The following is a 27,987-nucleotide window of genomic DNA, read 5'->3' as shown; positions in this document are numbered from 1 at the left end:
GATGTAGTTTCCGTGAGTGAGGCACGTGTTCCCCCTGCAGCAACATGAGTTGAGGTGGTGGTGGCATTTGGAACAGATGTCTGTAGAGATGGTGGAGCTCTCAGTGAAGGCGGCGGAACCGCTCCGGCCCGCCGGTAACCTGCAGCAGAACCGGGTCTTCCTCGACTTCTTCTGGGACCTGGCCAAACCGGATCAAGAGGTCCGACTGAAGGCGGTGGAAAACCTGATACAGTACCTAAAAACCAACAACAAGGTGAGGCAGACTGCGATCGGTGTCACTGAGAGACGGACCGTGGTCCCGCTGCACATGTACTCCTCAGAAGTTTTCCACTAGTAGTTTTAGAAGTAGTAGTTGTACACATAGTGTCGTATGGAGAGGTGGAGATGTTTTCATATGTAACTGATTATATGACTGGATATCATACAGGATGTCATTGGCACACTGAAGTATTTCAAGTATCAAGAATTTAAATACTCATATAACAGTTTCAGGCCTATATTATTAACATAAGGCACTATTACCGTAACTACCTACTTTATCAAAACTTGTTAAAATACCTTGTATACAGTATAAGAATCAAAACATTAAATAAAATTACTTAAAAATATAGTAAACCTTTTCTTACCGTACTGCAAGCAGAAATACTGTAAAGCACAGTAAAGTATTTTACTGTCAAGGGTCAAGGATGAAGCATAAAGAGTGCACTTATAAAAATGTCTGAGGTTTAGTATGTAGTATTTCTTGTATAAGTATATTCCAGCATATATATGATTCCACACAGTGTTAAAGTGTCTGTAGTTTCAAAGTTTTAAATCATCTTTCTTCATGTTTTGCAGGAGGATGAGTTGGAATACACCTTTAAAAGGCTGGTGGATGGACTGGCTCACACACGGGAGACTGCGAGACCTGGGTTCAGCCTCGCTCTGGGGCAGGTGAGTGGAGTTTATCCCCATCTATCTTTGTCTGCAGCCCTGCCTCTGCGCACACATCCACAGCTTCAGCCACATCTCTTTGTTTCAGGGTTGGGGGTAATAAACACAGTGCAGGAGTTCAACACTACTTTTAATAACAAAAATCCTCTTTATTTATCTTCATAAGTGATAAAAATTCCTGGATGTGGCTTTTATGTACTAAGAGATGGTTGTGAGACCTGCTATGATGTATAGTTTGGAGACTTTGACTGACAAAACAATAGGAAGCTGAGTTGGAGGTGGCAGAACCAAAGATCAGAATCAGAATCAGAATCGTGTTTATTGGCCAAGTATATGTGCAGACACATACAGGGAATTTGGTTTCGGTAGATGGTGGCTCTCAAGCACAGCAATGTAAATCTCACACACACACCCACACACACACAAGTGTCTATATATACACATTACACATACATACACAAAGCTGTGTAAACCAACTATAAATAACGAATCTAAACTTATATACATAAAATACAGAAATGAATGAGGTGGAATGAATACTACAAAATGTACATAAGGTGCAGCTGCAGTCTGGCAGTGGGAGCAGTGTGACAGGTCAACTGTTAAGAAGGGAGATGGCGAGGGGAAAGAAACTGTTCCTGTGTCGGGTGGTCCTTGTCTGCAGGCTTCTGTACCGTCTGCCAGAGGGCAGCAGATCAAAAAGTCTGTGTGCAGGGTGTGAGGGGTCTGCGATGATTTTCCCTGCCCGTTTCCTGGTTCTTGAGAGGTACAGATCCTGGATGGAGGGCAGGGGGGTGCCGATGATCCTTTCTGCTGCCCGTACAGTCCGCTGCAGTCTGCTCCTGTCCTGTTTAGTGGCTGCTCCATACCAGACTGTGATGGAGGAGCACAGGACAGACTCAATGACCGCAGTGTAGAACTGGATCAGCAGCTCCTGTGGAAGACTGTACTTCCCCAGTTGTCTCAGGAAGTACATCCTCTGCTGGGTCTTTTTGAGGATGGAGTTGATGTTGGTCTCCCACTTCAGGTCCTGGGAGATGGTTGTACCCAGGAACTTGAAGGTCTTCACAGTTGACACAGGGCTGTCTGATATGGTGAGGGGGAGCAGAGTTGAGGGATGTCTCCTGAAGTCCACTGTCATCTCTACAGTCTTAAGAGTGTTCAGCTCCAGATTGTGCTGACTGCACCAGAGTACCAGCCGCTCAACTTCCTGCCGGTATGCAGACTCATCACCATCTTGAATGAGGCCAATGACAGTGGTGTCATCTGCAAACTTTAGGAGTTTGACAGCCGAGTTCTTGGAGGTGCAGTCGTTAGTGTAGAGGGAGAACAGTAGTGGTGAGAGGACACATCCTTGAGGGGCACCAATACTGAGGGACCGGGTTTCAGAGGTGATCTCCCCCAGCCTCACTTGTTGCTTTCTGTCTGTCAGGAAGCTGGTGATCCACTGACAGGTAGCTGGTGACACGCTGAGCTGGGAGAGTTTGGAGGAAAGAAGTTCAGGCACAATGGTGTTAAAAGCCGAACTAAAGTCCACAAACAGGACCCTGGCATAAGTTCCCGGGCGGTCAAGGTGTTGCAGGATGTAATGCAGCCCCATGTTCACTGCATCATCCACCGACCTGTTTGCCCGGTAGGCAAACTGCAGAGGGTCCAGCTGGTGGCCTGTAATGTCTTTCAGATGGGCTAACACCAGTCGTTCGAAGGATTTCATGACCACAGACGTCAAGGCGACAGGTCTGTAGTCATTCAGTCCTGTGATGGTGGGTTTCTTGGGAACAGGGATGATGGTGGAGCGTTTGAAGCAGGAGGGAACTTCACACAGCTCCAGGGATCTGTTGAAGATGCGAGTAAAGATGGGAGCCAGCTGTTCAGCACAGGTTTTGAGGCAGGAGGGAGAGACGCCGTCTGGTCCGGGGGCTTTCCTGGGCTTCTGTTTCTGGAATAGTCGGCTCACATCCTGAGTGTGTATTCTGAGTTTCCTGGAGGAGGAAAGGGGGGTGAAAGGTGTGGTGGAGGTCGTTGAGTCTGGATTGGAGAGGGTGGTGGTGGTCGTTGAGTCTGGATTGGGGAGGGTGGGGGTGGTAGTTGAGTCTTGATTGGGGAGGGGCAGGGTGAAGGGGGAGAGGTGGAAGGTGTGTTGGGGGTCAATGTCTGAAGCAATGTCCCTGGGGAGGGGAGGGTGGGGGGTGGGAGTCTGTCCGTCTCAAACCTGCAATAGAAAGTGTTTAACTCGTTGGCCAGGTCTTTGTTTGCTTCAATAGTGGGTGGGGGGCGTCTGTAGCTGGTGATTTCCTGCAGGCCCCTCCACACTGACGCAGGGTCGTTGGCTGAGAGCCGTTCTTCCAGCTTCTGGGAGTAGATGCTTTTAGCTGCTTTGATCTCAAAGATGTTAAAGAGTTAGAGGGGTGACGCTGAGGTTGGTTTAGAGATGTAGAGAGGAAGGATAACAGATGTTTAATACGGAGCTGCCAGCCAGGAGGAAAAGAGGAAGACCAGAGAGCAGGTTTATGATGATGTGTAGATAAGGAAGACATTGCAGAGCGTTGGCACGACAGAGGAAGATGCTGGGGGGATGTTCAGATGATCTGCCGTGATGACCTTTAGATGTCAAAGATGAAGATGAGGAGAAAGAGGCAAATGTCACAGAAGTCACAGAAGCAGATGAAGAAGACAAAGAAGATAGAGACAAAGAGAGAGAAGCGATGATTTGTGTGTAAAAGACTTATACACACCTTTTTTTTGGCACATTTTTGTACGTACAAAAGTGTCACTATAAGCTTTGTATAGCAATAGGTTATGACATCAGCATGTACACATATACCTAATAAAGTGGTCAAGATGTGTTGCTGTTACTCTTCATTAAAGAGCAAATTCAAAAGTCTAAGGAGTAGATGTGATCATGTTAAAAGCTAACCAGTCAGCTGTAAAGCCCCGCTTTATATTCATCTTAAATTAGGGTGGTAGCCAGAAGTTTCCAGGGTGTCATTACGTACACTGGAATTTGTTTTTCCCCCTTGTCAAACATGGACATACCTCCTGAATGAATCATCCTTTGCTTTCTGTCTAGCATGGACAGTCTCCCTTTATTTGTGTATCACCTTCTGTACAGCGTCATGCAATTTAAAGTGCTAGTTTTGCCTTATTTTAAGATGAGTATTGAACTGAATATATTGGTCCTAATGTGGGTTTTGAAGTGTGTACAAATGCTGTTTTGCTGCTAGTGTTAGGAAAGTGCTCTATAATAACTGAGCTAAGCAGTAAAGTTTCCCTTATTTTTAGGTTTTGAGTGCCTTTGAAGATGTCTCCCTGCAGAGTATACTCAACAGAATCAAAGAAAAGCACAACTTGCAAGGAGCTAAAAAGGTGAGTTTTGGGTGTTTGGTCTCTTTTAGCACCAAAATCGATGAATGCAATCTTTGAACTTGTTTCATCTTTTGTCTTTCAGAAATTTTCCAGAAATGCTATGTTTGGAAACGTGTTTGGTGTTCTTGCCCTTCACCAGTCCAACCGCCTCTCTAAGGTAAGTTTTCTCACATTTTTAGCATACTTGGAAAAAATTTTGCTGCATTAAAGAGGAGAATGTGCCTGAGACAATATACTGAGGATGCCTGCAAATATTTAAGGGATACCAATCGTGTCATCATCATCACTTTCAGATCTTTGTGCGGTTGTAAATTTCACGAGAGATTTAAGATCCAGGTGACAGAGGAGATCCAGGACAGCTGATGCTCTGTCAAATACGTTGTGGTCTCTGAGCTCTCTGTCTTGTTTCTGTGCAGGAGCCGCAGGTGGTGTTGGGATGTGTGCAGCTCCTGCAGAGCCTCAGTCAGCACAAACAACACCTGAAGGACCTACCCACCAAGACCATGATGGACATCCTCGCTGAGGTGACAGCTGCAGCCTAGTTACTGCTACAAAAATAGTGTTTTTCAACTATTTTCAGGGGTTTTCTGACTCTAGTGTATGTCATCCTGTCCATCAGGTCCCTGAGGAGGTGTTTGAGGAGGTCCTCATGGGAGCCCTGCAGACTGACCTGGAATCTGCTTTCAGGACTCCGGAGCAGCTGCAGCTGCTGCTGGTAGCTCTGCAGCGCTTCCCACAAACCCTCAAACCCAAGAAACTGAAGAAGTTGCTGGGCTCCTCCACCATCATCAACGCTGACAACATACCCAAGTAAGAAGCTTTCACAAACACGCACATCTTCTGCTGCTGATCTGAATGTTCATTTTAGCTTGCACTGCTCTGTGCTGGCTACACTACTGTAAGTGCATCCTATAATTATGCACCACTTTCCCCTTCTGGGTCTGCTAATCAGCAGCTTCTGACTGAACTGTCTAATCTGATGTCTGGCAGAATAACAGAAGTGTTGAAGACGGCAGCCCTCGCTGTGAAGAAGGAGCGCATCCTCCCAGCAGTGGTCCTGGACCTCCTGAAGCTCTCTCTGAAGGAAGACAGCTTTGAGCTCTTCTGGAATAAAGCCATCACCGATGGCATGTTAAAGGAACAGCCGGGGCCAACTCAGTGAGTCCTGTCAGCTTTAGAGGGAGCCTGCAGCCCGGTGAACAGTTAGCCCTTTAAAATGAAGTAATTAAATATTGTTATGCTCACTGGAAATGGTTTTATCAGATGTGAACTAACTGTGGTAGACAACTGAGTGCTGCACTAGATGAAACAGCACTTTTTTAATACCACTGACTTCGTTATCCTGTATCAGACGTAAGTGCAGACATCTTCATGTCAGGAATTTAGCATGAAAATTAATAACTCAGCAGTTTGTGTTGATTTTAAAGTCAAACTTGGAGCAGGAGGGTGTAGGATTTAATCTGCAACAGCAAATCTGACACTATATTGTCGCTGTGTTTAGTGCTCACTTTGCTGCTTTGCTTTAGTAACACTTGACAGAGGTGGAGAGAGAGCACACCTGTTTCTGCAGGATTTACTCTTCTTTTTTCTTTGATTTGTCCTGTTTATTATGTCATTGTGCTCAGCCCTTCTGCTGCTTTCCCATCTGTGTCCAGTTACATGAGCTTCCGTCTGCTGGGCAGCACCCTCCCTCTGCTGTCCACAGCCCAGCTGAAGGACGTCTTGTCTGGAGAGGTGATGATGAACTATGGGGAACACGTAGTGTCTGCTCAGGTCAGTGCCACCGTCTAGACTTGACTATAAAGAACAGCTTCCACTCTTCAATGTCATCTAATGGGACGAGCTAATAAAATCTGCACACTAGAGGAGATTGCTTGCAATGCTTTCTGCTACAAGACCTGCTAAAATGAGCCTAGTGTTACTGTACTTGTAGTAATTTGTGTAGTAAAATGTGCCATGCCTATAATTCATAAAGTGAAAATTTCCCAGCAAATGACCTACAGTCTTTCACCAAACACAGAGGTCATGTGATCATTTTACTTTAGTTGACACCAAGCAGCAATATCACTGGTTTGTAAAGCACTGTATCACTTCCAGCTTGTTGATGAGGGTTTCTTTCCTGCAGAATCAGTGCCAAGTCACCATGTTAAAGCCGTGCTCACACATATTAAAGCTAATGTAGGTCCGCTTCCATCTTTTCTCACTCTTAGAAACCGGACCGCTTCAAGCTGGCCCCTGAGATGGACGTCTTTGTGTCGGACTTCTTGGAAGGCTGTCGGGACTCAGACAAACAGCTGGCAGTGATGGTGGGTTTCTCCTCCCTCACCAACAGAGGCTACCCCGTGGTGCCGTCGGTGTGGAAGGTGGTGCAGCACCTTCAGCCTGCAGCTCTGCAGGGCTATGTGGAATGGCTTAAGGACATATTCCTGCAGCCTCAGCTGGACAAGCTGCTGGACATCAGTACTCACAAGAAGAAGGACAGCAAGGGAGGACAAGATCAGTGAGTGCATCTGCTGTTGTTTTTGCTAGATCGTGCAGAGAATGTGTGCTGAACAGGGCAAAAGAGGCACGGAAAGTGGATGAATGCAACTTGTTGATTATCTTTCCTCAGGAAGGAGGAATCTGTATTCCGCCTGAGGAAGTGGATTGTTTCCCGGCTCGCCTCCATCATTGACAACCACCAGGTGAAGAAGCAAGAGGATCTCATCATGGATGTGGCCAGGTAAGACTTGTTTGAGCGCTGTGAAGTTCTTTGTTTGATGAAGAGGAGGTTATTCACTAGTGTTTCTTTGTTTTTTTTCCCCAGGTTTGTCTTTTTCCATGCTTTCTTCAGCGCCAAGAAGGCCTCGGCCGACATCTCGGAGACAAAGACGAAGCTTTCTGTCCCAATCGACGATAAAACCAGAGCCGTGCTCGTTAATTCTTCCTTCGGGTGAGAATTGACATTTTCTCTGCAGCTTTTAAATATCACCCGCTGATGGCTGTACTTTATTTCTCTGATCTTTTTCTTCAAGAAAAATTGAGCTGTCATTCAGCTGTCTTCTGTTTTTCCGCTACCCAGACTTCTCCTGTCCATGCACCACATGCCGCTCACTGAGGACGCAACCGAAGGTGCAGCTGTCAGCCAAAAGCGGGTTCTGGGTGTGACGGCTGACGGCACCATGTGGATCTACCACCTGGTTCAGTACGCGCAAGCCCTGCTTAACCAGCCAAAACACGTCCAGAGCAGCCAGCCCTTCAGCCCTGAGCAGAGACAAGCCTGGGACAGGTAGGGAAGCTGGAATATGATGTAATCTTTACATTTAAAGGAGTTTTGCTTATTCACCTGTGCCATTTTTGATTTGTTTTCTTCCAGCATGCTGGAGTCTGTGGCAAACCTGAAGAAGAAGGCAAAGAAAAGCCAAACAGCAGAGAGCAGCGCGTTCCAGCAGCTCTTCCTATTGGTTGGCATGCACCTCTTCAAGGTACAGCATCCATCAGCTTGTTTACAGTTGGTTATTTGTACACATTAAACCTAAATTAGCTGAATAAGAGCAGCGTAGTAACACTTTTCTTCCCAAAGGCCCCTGAGGAGCTGCTGGACATCATGAAAGACCTGCAGAGCTGTATGGAGAAGGCTCAGGAGAAGAAGGCCAAAAAGAAAAAGAAAAAAGAAGGTCAGGCCTTGTGATAAAAAGCAGCAGCATCACGAAGCACATCTCTTTTCATATATATAAAGAAATGCTTGAGCATTTTTGGCAATGCCAGGAGTTATGAGAAGGTCAACATTGTTTTCATGTCTGTGCTTACCTTCCCACTGCTTCCTACACTCGAAGCAGCAGGACACAGACAACCTCGCTATGCCCAAACTTTTGAAATATGCCTCACAGAAAATGAAAGTGAGCAGAACAACCTAGAAATCCAAACATATTTTAGCGTCATATTTGACGGTCTGTAAGCTGTACCTTTTTTTTAAGGTAAGACTGAACTTCCGTATTTAAGTATCAGTAATTACTCCCGTTTTTGATCAAATTAATCAACTAAATTAATTCATACTCCCTGTAGAAATGTCCATGCAGTTGGTGGAGACCAAAAGCGAAGCTAAAAGCAGATTATTCGGCATAATTTTGTTCACCTTCTGCAGAATTTCTTAATAATCGGCTTATTCCAATTAAAATTAAAAGAATTTTGTGTTCTTAGCTTATTGTGCTTTCTCTTAGGAAGCCAGAGAATGAATAAGCGAGTGCTGCTTTTAAGTGTATGAATGTGTTGGATGTTTTGAAATGCAGCCACAGAACAGGAGGAGCCCGAGTGGGTGGAGGTGATGGTGGACATCTTGTTGTCGCTGCTCTCCCAGCAGAGCAGACATATCAGACAGGTGTGCAAGACGGTCTTCTCCTCCATCTGCCCCCACGTTACTGCAGCCGCCCTCACCGCCATCTTAGATGTAAGTAACATATGGGGTCATTATCGGGATTCCCTGTAGACACTCATGAAATTAACATAAGTCAGGTTATCAGTGTAATGTAACTTTAACCAGAGCCTTTTATTAGTTAAGTTTTTTTTCTGTTCTTCTTTCATCACATGACCTAAATATGGCCACTTCTTTGTCATGTGACAAAGATACACCAAGAGTGCTGTGGGGTTTCTGCGTTTTTCAGGGTTTCCTGATGACACTTTTGGTTCATCCCACATTAACTGAGCAAATGCTTCCAATCTGACCATCTCCAATTCCCCTGAAAAAAAATTTCCAGGGTGGTGATACACATCTTAATAGGAAAACTGCCAGATTGCAGCTTTCTACTGTTATTAGTTTGCTCATAAAACCCCCAAATCAAAACATGTGTTTGCGATGAAGTTAGTGTGTTTTCACGCCTTTTCTGTGGAACCATTTTCAAACAGCTATTTAACTGTAGCTATTTATTTATGTAATAGCTACGTAGAGAACTAGATAAGCAATGTTATTCTAATTTTAGGCCAGATATCTATTTTCGGCTTTGATTACACAGACCTGAAGAAGTAAAGCCATGGAGCAAATTTATTTTATGCCTTTATCTATAAACACAACAGATTTCTGGTATTGGACGCTTTTTGTTTACGATTGTTTTGCACCTGTGCTATTGACCTGTGGAGGCTTTGGTTGCAGGTAAACAGCCTGTGTGAAGAGTAATGTGTTGGTTAGCCACGGCAATTTTTTATTTTTATTTTTTGTAAAATCTGCCTAAAATAATGAGTTTCCTGCTTAATTTTGCCAAACAGCCAAAAAAGGAATGCATCAGCGATTTCCGCACAAAGTCGGTGTTATTTGTAACAACAACATTTTGTGTAGGTTTTAGACCCAGAGAAGGATGACGAAGAGGACGCCGCTGTGGTTGTCGAAGATGACTCAAACGCAACACAAAAGAAGAAAACAAATGAGGAGGATGACGAGGAAGATGATGAGGAGATGGAGGTCAGTTGTTGTCAAACGCATTTTCTGTTATCAACCTTTTTCTGTCTTATGCACTGAATTCTACTCAAACATAAATTATTTATCTTTCACATGCCGATTGTTTCTATCTTTACGGTTACAGTTTATTCTTTTAGACACAAAATGTTGTTTATTTTAGTTATTCAGTTGTTTTTTTTTTTTGTTTTTTTCAGGATGACAAATCTGATGAATCTGATGATGATGATGATGATGATGATGACGACGACGACGAGGATGACGACTCTGAAGATGAAGCAATGGAGGAGGAGGAAGGGGAAGATGAGAAGATGGACGAGGAACCAGTGGACCAGAACTTCCGCATGGAGCTCATGAAGGTCCTCCAGCAGAAGAATGCTCTGGTGGGTGGTCAGGCTTTTCAGCTTGTCCGCTCCGATTTCAAATGAACTTTTAATACAAAGAGCCCACTAAGGCCGAGCAGAGGCTCATCACAGCAGCAGTGTTCATTAGGATTCACCAAAGTGTTCTGTGTAAAGACACCGTGGTCATTAAGTGCATTAATCTTTGTCATCCTGGGAGCAAATTTTATGTGCGTAAATAGAAAACGTGACCAAAATTAAAATTTCACAGCCGTTAAGTCAGCATCGTCCACAGTGCCGGCATGAAATCTACAAAAAAGCAAAATCCTGCAAATTAATATTCATCATACATCTTGTCATTAGTCCACCTCTCTCTTCATTAGAGATTAGGATGACGAGATTGTATTCCTCAGCACCACATTTTGGGCTGTATTTTGTAATGCCATCGTCATCCTTTAGCCTAAAGCAGGAAGATAAAATTGCAACAGAACGTCACCAGTAACTTGTTTAACAGCTAATTTTTAGAAAGATGCAATAAAAACTGAGCAAGTATTCTGTATTTTGTCTGCTGTTTAAGCTCTTTTAGCCCGACTTCAGTTGCAGCATAACTGCAAGCCTCTTTGCAACCCACCTCCCTCCCAGTTCCATTTATTAATTTTACTACATGTGTTTGAAGCTCAGCTAGAATAATTTAAGTTTAGGTGGAGCCTAACAGAAGATGTTTCACCTCAGAGACCTCAGGCTAGAGCTATAATTCAGTGCTTCAATGTCAAAGTAACACAGTTGTACTTCATATTCAGGCCACAGTGGAGGATGCCAGCAGTGATGAAGATCTGGATGATGAAGCCATGATGGAGCTGGATAAGAGTCTGTCAGCGCTGTTCTCAGAGCAGAAGAAAAAGCTCCAGGCCAAGAAGGATGAGAAGACAAAACTACAAAAGGAGAAGACGCTGGTCAGAGAGTTTAAGATCAAGGTAGCTTAAGCTCAGTCCTGTCAAACACATCTTTAACCCAGCACAGCATGACACTAAGAGGAGAGATGGCGAGAAGTAAAATACAGACCTTTCTCATCCCATTGTTTTGCTCTTGTAGGTGTTGGACCTGATTGAAGTGTTTGTGGCGCGGCAGGCTGGCAGCCCTCTCGTCCTCGGCTTGGTTGAGCCTCTGCTCGCCATTATCGAGCGAGGAATGAGCTCCGGCAGTGACCAGCAGGAGCAGGACTTCCTGCGCCGGACAGCAGACATATTCAGGTAAACACATGTGAGCTGTGGACTGAGCTGACTGTTAGTGTCATAATTAATTTTAAATCTTTGGTGTTGCGATTTATGTCTCATGTTTAATTTGAAATGTTCACGTCAGCGTTTTTATCCACTGGAGATCAACTACAAAACACTTTTGCTTGTATTACTTCATTTTATTTATTGCAATTTGTAAAATTTCAAGTTCAAAGCTGGTGATTTGAGTGTATTTGGAGAAACTGAGAGACAATTTATAAATCCATAGATGGCAGGAATTTCAGAGGATAATAGCTTATGTTCTTTCAACAGTGGCTATTGCTGCTTTTGAACGTTTAGTTTCTCTAACTGTATTAGATCTCTGAAGTGGGCAGAGCAAATCAGTTTGGAGGAACAATTTTACAATAACAGACTTTATGAACATCAGTGGGGTAAATTTCAATTTAATCTGCTGAATTAGACAAAACAGATTTTCTCAAATTAATAAAATTTACTTTATTGCTCTGGGGTTTCAGATGGCTTCCAAACCCACCACCACACACAGAATTAATAGGGTGTGCATACATCCACTTCTTACCCTACCCTGCTAAGTAGTAGGTTGAAGGTTTCAGGTACCCAGCTTGTATCTAAAAGACAAGGTGATAGATTTTAACATGGCCCAAGCTCATGTCTTTGAATCTAAGTACTAAGTTCAGGTCAGTCAGGGTTTCAGCCCTCTGTGTGTTTGTCTTTGAACCCTGTTCTGAACTGACATGGCTGCTCGAGCCCTCCTGCAAAACTGCAGTTACAGCACTCATTGGATTGACCAATACTCAGATGGGAAAGTGATCTAAGGAGATATGTGGATTTACAGAAGTTGGGTAGGTCTTCTGGAGCCTTTTTTTTAAACTGTAGATTAAGTACAAGTTATTCTTATGTTTCACCAATTTGCCAACATATGGAAGAAGATCCAAACTGCATCATCCTCAGATGAGAGGAAATTGGTTAGGATGTTCAGGAACGACCCAGGAAATGTTTTATGGTCAGATGAGATAAAGATCGAGCTGTTTGGCCAAAATGACAAGAGATATCTTTGGAGGAGTAAAGGTGAGGCTTTAGAAATCTACCACTGTACCAAGCATGGTGTAGGTCTGCTCTGTGGCTGTTTTGCTGCCAGTGTTACTGGAATGGTGGAGTAATGAAGGAGGACTAGCGGTACCTTAAAATTCAGTTTCACCTCAAATGAACAGCTGGGTTGAAACTCGAACACATTTGTGTGTTCCAACAAGGCAGTGCACCCAAAAACACATTAAAACTGGTTTTGGAATAAATAAAGCAGGCCAACATTAAGTTTCTCGAACAGCCTTCACTGGTTTTGTCAACTCGGCCACAAAGCCAGGAAACCGACAAAGGTGCATCTGGTTGATGCGCACCTCTCATCAAAGGGACATTGAACCACATATTTCTGGGTGTATGTATAAGTTTGACCAAATTAATCATATTAAATTCAAATTCCCTGTTGTTTTCGAAGTCATTAAAGATGTAGGCTGCACAATCATCTGAATAAAAAATAAAAACAGTTCAAAGGGGAAAAAATTGCCATGACGTTCATGCCCATGACGAGTACGTGTAAACTTCTGACCACAACTGTAAGTCAGATAAGCTGTTAAGAAAGTGGATGAATGGATGAGTAATGACAGCTTCCCCTGAGGTCCTCCTGAGTGTTTGATGTCTCTGTTTTTATAGGAACCACCTGTGCAGGTCCAAGGTTTACTGCAGGACTGCCGGTGACAGACAGGGGGAGCTCCATGACCTGCTGGAGAAGCTGGTCACCAAATCCCAGAAGCTGTCTGACTCCTCAGTCTCCCTTTACTACTTCAGGTACAGCAGTGATGTTTTTTTACGGAGCTGAAGAGAAGATGATGTGACACTACCGTATTTCTAAATGTGTGAGAAGAGTTATTTTTGCCTTAAGTGTGTTGTTTTCTCCCTGCAGTGCTTCTCTGTATGTGGTGAAAGTGCTGCGAGGAGCCCCTCCTGCTGAGACCACAGAGGAGCAGGCCGACGTATGTTCACACACAAGTACACAGACACACACACTAATTTCAGCCATCATGTTTACCTGCTTGCAGGGGGTTGCCTGTCTAGATCAGAATGTGTACGTTTTGTTTTTTTGTGTTTTTTCTTCCAGTTTTACCCAAAACAAGTCACATAAAGGACAGGACAGGCTTTCTTTTTTCTTTTTTTTTTTTTTGCTTGTAGGTCACACAGTTGGTCAGTAGACAGATGGTAATTAAACATTTACACAACAGGCAGGTACTGTTCTTATGTTTTCTCTCATGTTGTGCTCAGCTGTGCACCAGATTCCAGGTCTGTTTCTGGACTTTACTGGGTTAGAGGAGTGTCCTGGATAACTCGGCCCCCTTTTGACCAGATTATTCTCTCGTCCTTGAACGAACTTTTGTCCTTACTCACTTCTTAGTATTTTCTGTTTTTCTCAACTTTTAAGATAAGAAGATAAGAATAAACTTTATTTTCCCACGTGGGAAAATTTTTTTTTGGACAAACAGTGCTAAACATAGCAGCATTCCCACAATAAATCCCATAATATGACACCAGCAAACATTCGATTACACGATGATGTGGCTCCAGAGCTTTTAAATTGGGCTAAGTCCTATTTAAAAGTGCAATAGATGCTGGGAGGAAAGAGAGCTTATAGCGGTTTGTTTTATAGCTGCTTGCTTTGTACTGTTTCCCTGAGGGTAATAGCTCGTGCCGTGAAAAAGGATACAGGAGGGATCATTAACCATTTTATGCGCCTGATGAATGACAATTTTTGTTCCTATGTTGTCTGGAAACATTTGTTTCCTGTGATTTTCATGGCAGTTTTTACCAGTTCAGTTTTAATTTTACTGTAAATAAGCCATACCAGCCATTACTATTTAGGATGTACTAAAGTTAGCATTAATGTAGAAAGTTTTCTTCTTCTACTTGTTTGCCCGTCTGTGGTCAAGTTTTGAGTTACTTTCAGTTTCCTCGATTCTCCATTTTTTACTTGCTTTCTCGGCCAGTGGGGCACTCTTTCCTCTTGCCACTTCCACAGTTACTGCTTTTATTCTACCATCCATTATTTCAGCTACCTTAGGGAATCTACTGATAGCTACAGAGAAGACGAAAGCACTTTTCTTCTTCCTGTTTTGGTTGTGCAGTCAAGCCTTAATTATCCCAAGAGAGCTAATACCCAGCAGGAGAAAAGCACGAACATGAGCCCTACAGAAAGCCAATATTAATGCCAGCGCTGTCTGTGCTAACTGTAGCGATGACATCATGAAATCAGTGACTGCTTGATAACAATAAGTTAAATCCAAACAACTTGTCTATATTGATTTTAATTAAGAAAATGATCTGTTAATAATGAAATGAGTCCTGTGAATCCTCAGTTTAATGACAGGCTGATTGGTGGTGGTGTGGTGGTGGGGGGCATTCACCAGATGTTCCATGCACGTCGCCAGCGTTGCGTGATGCTGCTGCTGTCAGATGTTTTCATAAGACTTGTTATTAAAAGTGTATTGACAAAGATTCCTTAAATAAGCTTCTGTTCCAGCAGACAGTTTGGGATTTGTTTGTCCCAGTTTTGACATATCTGTCTCTTCACGCCTCCACACCAGTGAGTGGATGTTCTTTTTCCACAAATAGTGTTACCGTTAATCTGTTTGGGGTTTTTTTGCCTTTTATTTTAAATAATGGCTCTTCTCTCTTCAAATATTCAAGCAGACACGACAGTAGTCAAGTTTCAATCTAAATGATGTGCAAATATCTGTTAAAACATGCAAATGAAAGTGTGTTTCTGTTTGTTTGTGCCTGTACACTGAAATACTGCTGGTCCTAATTCTAACATCCTCAGCGCTCAGAACTCGGGGGGGGGGCACCTCTGTTCTCTGTTCTCTGTGTTTTGATTTTTTTTTTTCTGACATCATTTTATACACCACATTTTTCACCTCACAACTTTTTCCTCACATTTATACCCAAAGTGAAAATTATAGTTGTTCTTAGCAACTAATTAAGAAAAGAAATTAATTACCTACTAACTAACTAACTACTAACTAATCACCTTTTCTAAAGCACTCAGAAAATAGTCTTAATTGAAGCCATTAATCACATTTTTTATTAAACAAATATTATTTTGCTGAGTGTGGCTAATGTTAGCCGCGGTAGCACTGGCAGATTTCTTTTCTTGCAGATTTCCCTCCACAGACCTGTGCACAATGTAGTTACTCATATTCAAGTAGGCAGCCTACGCACAGCTGCTCATAATCAAGATCAAAGTACTGCAAAGCTGCTTCAGTTAGTCGTGCTGTCATGTCTTTAAGTCTTGCTTGCATACAAATTCCTGTAATGGAGAGAGGTGTCTGGCGGCAAGTGGCTACATGAAACAGTTGACTGCTTTTCATTAGATGCACCTGGACAACTGCTAGGATCAGAGTGGGGGGGGAGAAAGGCAGTTTAAGTGACTTTGAATGTGGCATCATTGTGGGTATGAGTATTCCACAAACTGCTGATCTGCTGGGATTTTCCCACATACCCATCTTATTGATTGCCTTATTTATGTCAATAGATCAGGGGGAAATGGCCAGAGTACTTCAAGCTGATAGTAAGGCAGCTGTAACTCAAATAACCACTCGTTACAACCTAGATATGCAGAAGAGCATCTCTGATACTGCAGCAGAAGACCACACCAGGAGCTTCTCTCTTCAGCTGCTAACTGAGGCTAATATTCGCACTGCCTTACCTAAATTAGGCAATCAAAGATTAGAAAAAAGTTGCCTGGTCTGATGAGTCTGGATTTCTGATGCAGCATTAATTTCAAACTTGTTTCTTGAACTCAGTGAGTTCACTGTACTCGGCTGACAAATATTGAACAACTGTGTGATGCTCTCATATCAAAACGACTAAAATGTAATGTTTCCAGCACCTTGTTTGATCTACGCCATGAAGAATTAAAGCAGTGCTCAAAGCAAAAGGAGCTCCAACCCTGTACTAGAAAGTGTTTGTAGTAGCACGAGTAGCAGCGATCGTCTACTTGAATAATCGCATGCTTTCCCAGTAAAAACACAAATGGCTAACTGGAATCCAGCCATGACTAATTTTATTATTTAGGCTTGTTCTTTTTGCTTTAAATTAGCATCTGAACCCCGATGTCTGCTGTTTGCTATTTGATGTGTGCAGCTGAAGTTCATGGGTAATGTCGACGTGGATCGGGTCTCCACTATCTTCAGAGATGCTCTGTGCTCCTTCATGAGCCGGAGGAAGAGCCCACTCACTGCTCAGATGTTCATCGACTTATTCGTCAGATTCCCCGTGAGTAAAAACGCACACCTCCGTCCGAGTGCAGCCGCTCGCCTCTGAAGCAGTAACTGACACCTGTGTGTTATTTGCAGGTTTTATGCGTGAAACTGTTGGACACAGCAGTGCAGAACATCACATCTGGAGTCAGAGAACATCAGCAGGTAAAAAGTTTTAAACCCCCCAATTTTGTTTGTTTTGTTTTTTGTTTTTGTTGTTTACTATAGGAACAGTTAAGCAGCCTAATCCTAAATGACAAACATGAAAGAGTTCTCTTCTCCCATCATGCCATGGGAATAAAACTGAAAGATGATATCATTTACTAACTGATTGAGAACTTAAGATCATCTTCACTTTGGGAAAACTCCCACATGAGCAAGTTAAACAATTAGAGCACATATGGCTCATATGGTGCTGTCTGCTAGAGTAAAGTTTCAAATAAAGCTGTGATGCCCAGTCCTCGGTTGGTGTGTCACTCTGAATAAGTAGACCTGTTCATGAGTTTGGATCCTTGACTTATTGTACCATATGGTGTTTCAATATTAAAACATAGCACTGGTGATATTCTGTATTTATTATATTGTCAACAGATTCCATAAAAGCAATAAAGTCAACTGTTTTTAGTAGCTCCCTGCTTTTCCTCCTTTAATGAGATATAAAACTAAAAAATAGCTCACAAATATTTATAATAAATAAAGACTGAAACAGCTGGGAGCAAACTGCACTTTTTTGGCAAGCATTAATTTACATTTATCACTCTACTAAGTATTTACAGCAGCAGGACAGCATGTCCATGCACATTAACAAGCATGTGACATCACAAATCATTTTAATACACCGACAGACTCTATACCATATAGGGTTTACTTGCTTTATAATAAATGTATTGCTGGTTTTGCTCCTAGAGTATCACCAGAGTTATCCTTTAAAGAGTTTCCTTTAAGGATAAGAGAAGTATAGTGACAACGTAGCTGTAAAACAGTGATTTAACTAGAAAATGACATAAGCGTAACCTTACTTTTATATAGGAATATATCCAGAATACAATCAGCTGGCAACCAGTTGAGTCAGGCCCCTATTGCAAACGGACTCACTGCAGACAAGTTGCACTCATCAGTGGAGACTGCCAACATGCTGCCATCAATCAGTCAATCTGTCTGCATTTATATGAGACGCCAGCAGTTATGTGAGAAATTAGCTGCATGTTTTTTTTGTTTTTTTTGTCCCGTGTTCTGTCTTTTACCCCCAACCGATCACGGCAGATGGCCGCCCGTCCCTGAGCCCGCTTCTGACGGAGGTTTCTTCCTGTTAAAAGGGACTTTTTCCTTCCCACTGTCGACAAGTTGTTGCTCCAAGGGGGGTCTCTCAGTATGATTTTAGGGTCTCTACCTTGCAATATAAAGCCCCTTGAGGCAACTGTTGATCTGATTTGGCACTATTTAAAAACAGTTGAACTGAATTGAAAGTTATTTTGTTAAACTTCACCAGTCTGTCTGCATCAGACTGCAATTGTTTGGAGACAGATTATCTCCCACCAAGCAACCAGCGCAGTCGCCCTGCAATCCAAATTTGTCCCCCAGAAGTTGACGGTGTTGCACGCTTGACCTTTGATGACCAGTTGGTTGCCGCAAAGTACTTGCAGTCATTTTCCAACAGGAAAAAAATTCAAGCAACTGAGCCATCATCCAAATTTATGCATTTTACTTATTTGTCATGTCAAAATGTTTTTTTTTCCATTAACACATTTTTTTTAGAACAACAATAACAAAGTAATCGAAAGAGAAACACAACAGCAATCTGCTTTTGTTCATCAACTTACTGTCTGCATCCTAAGAGATTAAAAAAACAAACAAACCAAAAAACAACAACCTCAGACTTAATGTTATTTGCTGGCAATTTTTCCCATTTACACACCTTTGTCCACTCCTGTTTTCATTTCATTCATTCGTTTATTTGTTCATTTTCAGGCACAACAAATACCTATATTGAACATAAAATACACAAAACAAAAATTGCCTGAAAAAGGAGTGGGACGAAGAAAACTTATTAAATCCCACCCCTATACTCACTCATCAACAAAAAAAACAATAAACTTCCCGCAGCTACGCCCATCATTGCATACAGACCCATCAACAGCCCCGGGCACATACAAGCATCTAAGCGGCAGCTCGCAAACAACAATTAGAGCCTTCATAACTGAATACAGAATATATAAATTATAAATTGCATTACCACAGGTAACAGGCAATAATAACTACAAGTAACAAACACACATACATATACATACATATATATCTACACACACAAGTACATATATGTACATACATACGCACACTTTTTTATTTTTTATTTTATTTTGGAATCCATACCAGCAATGGTAAGAGGACAGACATTATAGAGCACACTAAAAACCATCATTGAGTATACTGTGACCAGACCAACTGTTTGTAGAGAAATTTAAATCTATGAATATTTTTGCATTGTTTCAGTTGTAAACTCAGACTGTTCCAGATTTTCACACCACATACAGACACACAAAAGCCTTTACGGGTTGTTTGAGTTCTGGGTAATTTGAATTCTCCAAAGCCTCTCACATTATAAACCTTTTTTCGAATTTCAAATCTAGTTTGTAAATTTGCCGGTAAAAGTTTAGTAAAAGCTTTATACAAAATTATGGATGTATTGTAATTAACCAGATCCTGGAATTTAAGTAACTTTGCCCGAAGAAAGAGTTTGTGAGTATGATCTAGATAACCAGCCTTGTGAATAATACATTTCTCAGAAATGTGTTTCTGTGGCGTCTGACACATTTAAAATAAACTAAAAAACATTTCAGCATGTTTATTCTTATCTCGAAATGAGATGAGGTGAGATTTTTCTGTTAGCATTGTGTCTGAGCTGCCTTTTATTCCATGGACACATTATAAAAAATCATAAATGCTAATTTTTGATTAAAGTGCTCAATTTAACTTTAAATTCTTTGTCTTACTTGCTTCATTTTGTGTGTGTGTGTGTGTGTGTGTGTGTGTGTGTGTGTGTTCAGGGTCAAGCGTGTGTGTTGGTGTTGCGGGCGATGCAAAGCAGGGAGGTTCAGCAGCAGCTGAGCGGCCCTCAGTGGACCGAGCTCTGCGAGAAGGTCAAAGGTCAGCTGGCAGCGGTGAGTCAACACACCTCTGCATTATAGCCAGTGCTCAGGTGGTAGAGCGAGTTATCCACTAATCGCACAGATAGCGATTTGATCTTCTGCCCCTCACATGACAAAGCCTCCCCAGGCAAGACACTGAACCCGATGGCAGGCCTTTTCCCTCATTTAAATTCTGTAAACCTCTGCTTGTGGAACTGATTGAAAGTCATTTTTCCTTGAGTATAGCAGCATGAGGCCATAGCTGCACATCATGTCCTCACTGTAAGTAGAGGCATTCATACACCAGCATGCTTCAGGCTTGTTCGCATTTTTATTATATTATTCCAGAAGGTTTATGAGATTGCATCGTCCTGTGATAAATGATGATTAGAGCCGCTGCTCTTCTCGCTGTCCTCTGTGTGTCCTCCAGAGAGTGGAGGGTGAAGACATGCCTAATTGCATGCTTCTGCAGGTCTTCTGCAAATAACCCCACCTCCTGTCTTTTTCCTCCCAGACCAAACGACACGACCAGCTGTACTACTTTAGAAACTTAGTCGTGAAAAAAAGTGTTTTCAAAGAAATTGCACATAAATCCTAGCTTTTCTCTTCCATCAAGAATTATTTATCATATAATAACAATATTTCAAAAATGCAGGTGTAGGCTTTCATTTATCCAACTCAGCTGTTCCTCTGTTTTAATATTTATAAGTAATGTTTAAACATTTATGGTAATATGTAATGGAACATGATATAGTTGTACTCAAATATAAGTGTCTATTAAATTAAAAACCTCTGCAATCTGTTCTTGGAGGCTTTTATTTTGATAGATAGTAAAGTACTGGAGCAAACATTAAAATGTCCTTTTAGCTGTTTACATTTACATTATAATGTGTTTTAAATAGGGGTGGGCGGTATAAACGGTATACGGTAGAAACGATATAAATTTGGCCAACGGTAGAGATTTTGACTATACCGCTCTACCGCGATAGAGCATGTTGATGGTGTCATCATCAAGCTGCGCCTGTTTTGGTCGAAAGCATTGCAGCGGCTACAAACAACATCGTCTGCAAATTATGCCGGGCGGCAGTAATAGCAAAGAGACGAAGCACTTTTGGAATATGGGGAAAGCCGAAACCTGAGCTTCCTCCACTTCCCTACCATTGATTCATTAATGCTGAATTCTCTCGCAGCTGCTCTATTCCTGTGTTGGTGCAGTATATTAATGACTAACCTCGTATTGTGGATGGATTATCTCAGTTGTTTTCCTAACTGAAGTTTGGTCCGTTTGTAGCATCCTGACATGTGATTGCATTTGTCCCTAACCACCAGAAACTCTCACGTTAACTTTCATCGAGTGGAAAAATATTAGCGCTCATCCTCCAGCTTCACTGTGCTAATGTTATGCTAACATAGCTGTGTCGCTAGCGATCACGTAGCACATCATTATAAACCAGCTAGCCCAACTTCACTAACCTTACAAACGTCACTGCTGTTTAGTTTCCTGTCTTCATTTATGTTGGAAGTGATAGCAGAGCTGTACGTTTGAATTTTTTCAGAAATCTCTCAGTCAGAACATGCTATATCATACTTAGGTAACTAGCGAAATTAGCGAGCTAACTTCCTGCTAGCTTCTAACTCCTTTAAGTGTAATAAATTCTGTTTTTATGGATGCCTGGATGTTAAACTTCATAGTTACACCTGGTAAAGCAGCAATGCTGATCGTTTTATTAAAGATGAAAGAATTTAGACAATTTTTTTTAACTGTCAGTGATGCTGCAGTGTTCGTTTGACTTTGGGAGTTTAGGACCCAGATTACTCCGAGATTTATGAGCGCCTTAGTCCGACAAATACGGCAATAATGACGGCCCCCTTGCATGTTCTACAAAAAAATGTGTCTGACGGACAAATTCCAATTTCACATCACTGAAGTGGCACCATTTTTACAAACTAATTCTGGTTCATCAGTTTCACTCAATGATCCGCTTTCTCCCTTCTCATTCTCCGTTGCCGTCATGCTTTTTCGGCCGTGTGCGTATGAAAACGAAGGCACTGGCACTCGCCTTTTACCCACATTCTATCGCGATATTCCATTTTCTTATCGTTGCCTAACATTGTACCGGTATTACCATGTTATAATATGGCCCAGCCCTAACTGGTAGCATGAGAAGGTCCCCGCTCACCTTCCAGTTCCACCTCCATCTGTATGAAGGGATAGGCAGTGACATGTAGCCAGACTGAGTGTAGCAGAAGTGTTCAGTGCCACAGAAAGCAGCTGTCCAGATGAAGTCAGGTCAAAATGTTTTCGAGTTGTTTCATCTAATTCAGATTGATTCCCTTTATGTCCTCAGATGTCAGTTATAGATCTGATTTTTAAAGGCCAGATGGACTCAAAGAAAATCTTGAGCAGAATGTATCGTTTATTCAATGCACAGCTCACCAGTGTAGTATCTTTAAATTAAATAGGAAACTGGGGAAAACATCCCAGATTCAATTTGGCAAAAAAAAAAAAAGTCATAAAGAGGATATATACGTCTTCAGCATGCCTTTGACACGCAGTAATGGAGTTTAAGGTTGCACATGGTCTTTATTGGTCAGGTTATCAGAAATGCAGATAGACCTGGATGCTACGTGTGACGAATGCAGATGGGCCAGAGCTGCACTGTTACATATGTTGGCTATGTACAAAGCTACATAGATCCCATTAGATATCTCTCTTACTGTGAGCGTGTTATGAATGTGATGTCTTCTCTGTTTTCTTTCTAGATGAAAAGGACTCTTTGTCTCTAACATTTGGCCATTAGAGACGTTATGTGTCATATTCATTTAGAAAAGATCAGATTCACCATTAGACGATCTGCTGGGAAATTATATCCTACCATTTATATCCTTTGTTGGAGGTATTGCAGCGGCTATTATTAACACGCAACCATAATGTCGTTATTGTACGTGAGGTTTGCAACAAAATGACCACTTATTTTTATATATTACTCGATGACGTCTGATTATGTTTATATCCTTCATCTGGTACTCTAAGGGGGAGGTGGGGGGAGGTTTGAGATGCAGTTGGTTTCTATAGTCTGTACTGTGTTTTGTTGTGGCAGAAATGGAATAAAAAGACAGTTTAGAGTTGAGAAACTAAAGAGAGAACTTAAAGTGGAGCTATTATGTTTTCCCCTCTATTTCTGCCCTATATAATGGTAGATACTCCTATTAATCATGGCTGGAGTTCAAATACTGAAGCCATGTGCAAGTGAGCCAAATACTCACTTTCAGACTGGGGTTTTTTTTTCCCACTATTGGATCCAAGAGAGTGGATCTAATATAAAATGGTCCTCTCAGGTACACCGCTCTGATTGTGAGCAGCCCCTTCATTCATCATTATCTGAAAGGAAAAAGGTCCCAGAGTATAGTGTATATATGTGATTAGCTCATGTTTTAAATAAACACAGGAGACATGGTTAAGATAATGCTGACTGATTAGGTTCATCTTCACCTACCAAGAGGTTTAAATCAGCGGCCATAAACAGTAGTTACATAATGGGCCAAGCTGTCAAATCAGAAGCAAATGAAAACAGCAGGATCAGGCGTTAAGGCCAACATGGACATGAGTCTAATCCCATTATCATCATCTTTCTAGAGTCTTCGACAAGTTGGTCATGCTGAGAGCAAGGTGGTGAAGGAGAAGGCGGTGAAAACTCTGGAGCTCTGCCAGTTTATAGTCAAGCACGTTCACCAGCAGGTAGGTTTGCATGGAGTGTTGAGATGAGAAGAAGCAGGTAAAGTGTTTCCAGTTTCTGACTCTGTTGCATGCTATGTGTAGAAGCTGTCTGTGGATTTGGAGCCCCTCCAGCAGGTCCTGCAGTCCCTGACCAGCGTGATTGCTTTCAAGAAGACCGGCAAGCTGGAAGACACCTACTGGGCTGTGATGAAACACTTTGGAGTAACGTGAGTTATTTCGGCATCTCTGAAATGAAGAGCTATAGAGGTGATTCTTGTGCAGAAATCAGATTAAAGGAAGAAATCAGGTTTGTGCAAAGTCCTTGTGTCCGTGCAGCAAGTGAGTAATCAGATTTCCTCGCCCACACACACCAGTTTGGTGCCAGGGGTCGCTTATTTTAACTCGTATTAATGAAGCTCAATGTAAGGGTATGTTCTCGATCCTCGTTTCTTCTGTTAAATGCTACGCATGGGTGCCAGGAGCTCACAAGTATAAATCACACCATGCTTGGGTGCATATTGTAATCCTCAGGCTTTTACTTAATAGCTGCCAACCCCCAAGAAGGACTCAGTGGGAAAGATCGGTGCACTAAGTCGTATTTCTGGAGTTTTTTAATGTTTGCAGACTTTCTCAACCTGTAATACTGACACGTATTAAACAGCACAGATTCATTCAGTGGCAGAGATTTTTTTTTAATGATGGACATCCTTGCGATGATTTTGCTTCTGCACTGATTATAGGAGTTCTGATTTATGGGTCGTCTTGTTGATAAATGGCAAAAATCTTCCCTTGTTTAAGATGAACTGATAACATTTTGGTGTTTGAAGGTCTAGCTGACTGTAACCTCACAAAACCTTTCTGCAAACCATCGTTTCCTTTCATATGCTGATTACTTTAAAGTTTCGGGGATCCAACTTTTTCAATTTGGATCCTCATATTGATAGCTCAGCTTATCTACCGATGACCGAGTACTGATCCGGCATCAAATAAAGGCTCAAATAACAGTTGCTTTCCTGACTTTAAAACAAAAGTCAAAGCGGCTTTCAGCTACTCCATTATTCACAAATGGTCGTCACAGCGGGTAGCTCTGCATGTTTGATTTGACACTGAATTTGCACCAGATGCTCTTCCTGATGTGACCCCCCCACCTACTATCTCTGTTGGGAGATAAATGCATGAAAGTGTAAAAATAATGCATGCATGCATGTATGCATTATTATTCACCAAATGTATCTTGACTCCTGAGTATCTCCTGCATTCTGCTCTTAATCATGGTTGCAGTAGTTCTCTTCCTTATTGTGTGGAGTGGAGCAGACATGAAACAAGTCGCTTTACACTTAAGACAGCAGGATAAGGAAAGCAGTGTGGTATGCTTCCTCCAAGCTATGTTAGCTCTCCTTCTATCAGCCAGCAGCCACTGCTGCTGAATAGTAAGCACAGCAAATAACACTGAAATAAATGGATCATGTTGCTAGCCATCCACAATCTAAATTTCTGAGTCTGTATAAGATTGATATTCAGTTCAAATGCCCAGATTGGAAAAGATGGTAAAGTAAAAACTCATATTCATTTATTAATATACCCCAGTATCGTTTGATGTGATTTAAAGCTCTATTTTCAAATGTCTTTAAAGGCATTTGAAGTTACAAATGTTTTATTTGATAGCATAAAAAATGAGAATGACCAGCATTATTGGAAAAAAAAGGAAAGAACAAAACACTTTTACACAGAGACGGGGAGAGAGAAATCACTTTTCCACTTTCAGATGATGAGCATACGCATTTCTCTCTGCCATTATGAAACCCTTTGACTGAGTAATAGAAACACTATTTCCTGACTGAGCGATAAGACACTATTCTTTTCTACACCTTGAGCCAAGTATCCACTTTTTTTCTTTTTTTTTACTTTTTGCTCAAAGGGAATATCCAGTATTGATTAAATAAACCTCCATCTGTTCTATATCTCCTCGGGTTTTTCTGGATGTAAAAAAGCCAGCCTGTGATGGTATTTAATATCCAAAGATCCAATCTAGGACAAAGAAGTTGAGCCTTTCTTTTGTGTGCTGCAGGTATAAATGACTTGCTGTAATTTCTGCTAGAATAAAATGTAAAAATAAATGGGAAGTCATAACTAGGAAGGATTTTGAAGTGTTAGTAGTAGCAGCATTTTATCAAGGACGAATGTTAAGTGTCTTCTCGTTCTTTGGATTAGATTGTTCTGAATTTTGTTCATGTCCATTAGAAGTTCCTGCCTCAGTTCCATAATCCTCACATACTGAGTAAAGGACATTTAAAGGACAAACTGTTCTGAAGTTTTAGGTTTGGGGTAGTTAATCTGTGTTTTAATAGAGTTTCAAATTGATTGATGATTCAGTTTTCGGTGCTTTGATTACGATGCTCAGGAGGTAGAGCAGTTTGACTGCAAATCGGAGGATCAGTGGTTCGATCCCTGGGTACTCCAGCCCACACCTCAAGGTGTCTTAAAGAAAGATGCCGAATGTTGCACTCCATAAATTCATTAGCATACTTAATGTGTGTTTATGTAGTGCTTTTCTAGTCCTGCTGACGACAGTTTAAACAACGAGTCACATTTAACCGTAGATTCATACAGCACTTTATTTACATAAACAAATTATTTCTTGACCACAGCAGTTGTTTTTTAAAAATAAAATCTGTCATGTTGACCTTGTGTGTGTTGCAGGAAACCTAAAGCTGAAAAAACGAAGCCTGAGAAGGAGACAGAACAAGAGTCGGGCCCCGCAAAGAAGAAGGGTTTTCTGCCAGAAACCAAAAAACGTAAGAAGCGCAATAAGCCTGTTTTGGAGCCGGCAGCAGGCAACACGGCCTCCACAGATAAACCAGGGACGGAGAAAGGACAAGGCAAAAAGAAGCAAGACAAGAAAAATAAACAGAAACGACCCAATGGTGGCGCGACAGCATCACAGCCCAACCCAGCCAAAAAGAGTAAAACGGAGTCTGAGAGCAAAGCAGCCAAGAAGAAGAAGAAGCCCAAACAGAAGAAAGAGGGAGGAGGGCAGATGTAATGTGGAGACTCCTATTTAAATGGACACAGAAACGTTTTTGTAATTTCCTTTGAAGACGCTTTGTTTTCGTCTTTCTCTGGTTCTCACATCTTTCTATGTCAAATTACGAGGCTTTTAATGTGTGGGAAGTGAATTAAGAAAGACTATATTTTTCCCAGTATATGACTGCTGTTATGAGAAAAATAAATGTGATGTTTCCTCCTGGAAGTTAATCAACTTGGCCTCCACTTCAGAACAGTTATGTAGTTTTGTTATTCAGGTATGTAAAATGTTAAAAAGAAACAGCAAGGACTTGTGTGAAAAACATGAAAGCATGGATCCATCATGCATTGGATCAAAAGTTCAGGCTTGAGGTGTTGGTGTAATGTTTTTGGAGCTCCTGATTACTGGCTGAGCTACAAACCAATTGTATACTGGAAAGTCATGGGCTTATGAAATAATCTTAAACCTGTAAAATTTTTATAAAAGTATGTTGAGAATGCAATTTTGACATCTCATTGCCTTTTTTTCATTAATATGATGAGGTTGTTGGCAAATGGTTAACTCATCCTACTCTTATGGACCCCCACTGTCATTACTTTGGACACACTTTTGTGGCCAGCTCGTCTCTTTTAGCTCTGTTTTGGGTTTGCTGTTCCACAAAGTTGGGCTCTTTTGCTGCATTTCTGTTTGGTGCAGAGCAGGTAGTGTGCAGCAGATTTTCAGGCTTAAAAAAAAAAAAAAAAAAGACTTTGAGAACAAAAACAGCAGGATTCTAATAAATCTTGAGGCTTATCACTACAATTTAGCCCTTTCACAGAGTAATGTAATGTAGAGATAAAGAATCAGCATTATGGTAATGTTCTGATTTTCTTCTGGCATCAAAATATGTTCGTTTCTTTCTTGGTGCACTGAGATTTCCCCATTATGTCTGTACTCCAGGCTTATTAGGTTCAATAATTTTCCTAAAACAGCTGCGCTCTGGAGTTTTGGAAAACATTACTCCAGCAGGACTAAATGGTGCATTTGTTGGGGACTGTTTGTAGCTGGGGGATTAATACAGCAGTGTGATTCAATAAGACAGTATGCTGTTTTTGTATTCATGGCAATATAAGACCTTACTTTAAAAAAAAACAACGTTTAAATCTTTAAAGAATTTACTGCTTTTGTAGTGAAGAAAGTGTGTTGAGGGTTAAAGTGACAGACCAGGAGAAAGGGGGGGGGGGGGAAGGAGGCAGTTAGTTGACCTCATTTTGGGACACATAGAGTTCCAGATAATTTATTTATTCATTTATTTATTTATTTATTGGTCAGGTAGTGTAGTTCCCTGCTGCTGCTTGTACAGCTGGAAAAAATGGGTCTTTGTGGCTCAAAATGGGCCTTTGTGGTAGTAGCTTTGCACTTAAGCTTGATTGGGTTGCATAGAGTTAAGTTTGGGACTCAACAGAGATTTGTGAATTTTTTGGGGGGTGAACAAAATATATTTTTAAGCTTAAGTAAA

General features: G+C 41.6%; 1 protein-coding gene across 1 annotated transcript; it reads left to right on the top strand.

Annotated features, from left to right (window-relative positions):
* The first annotated feature begins 28 nt into the window (after positions 1 to 28).
* Positions 29 to 26,589, top strand: mybbp1a (MYB binding protein (P160) 1a). Its single transcript, XM_085421184.1, has 27 exons — positions 29 to 253; positions 838 to 933; positions 4,216 to 4,299; positions 4,382 to 4,456; positions 4,716 to 4,823; positions 4,919 to 5,109; positions 5,290 to 5,457; positions 5,955 to 6,072; positions 6,510 to 6,799; positions 6,911 to 7,021; positions 7,106 to 7,231; positions 7,361 to 7,567; positions 7,655 to 7,763; positions 7,862 to 7,955; positions 8,568 to 8,725; positions 9,608 to 9,730; positions 9,922 to 10,107; positions 10,866 to 11,039; positions 11,158 to 11,315; positions 13,026 to 13,160; positions 13,276 to 13,345; positions 16,506 to 16,637; positions 16,718 to 16,786; positions 19,666 to 19,779; positions 23,384 to 23,485; positions 23,567 to 23,691; positions 26,165 to 26,589. The coding sequence occupies exons 1-27, from the start codon at positions 77 to 79 to the stop codon at positions 26,505 to 26,507; spliced, it is 3,843 nt and encodes a 1,280-aa protein (XP_085277310.1). The 5' UTR covers positions 29 to 76; the 3' UTR covers positions 26,508 to 26,589.
* Positions 26,590 to 27,987: the final 1,398 nt, after the last annotated feature.

Source organism: Rhamphochromis longiceps, linkage group LG10 (genome assembly GCF_057381845.1).
Source record: "Rhamphochromis longiceps isolate RC_006_pf linkage group LG10, R_longiceps_female_GT1.1, whole genome shotgun sequence".
NCBI classification, from domain to species: Eukaryota; Metazoa; Chordata; class Actinopteri; order Cichliformes; family Cichlidae; genus Rhamphochromis; species Rhamphochromis longiceps.
This window is presented reverse-complemented; position numbering and strand designations above follow the sequence as displayed.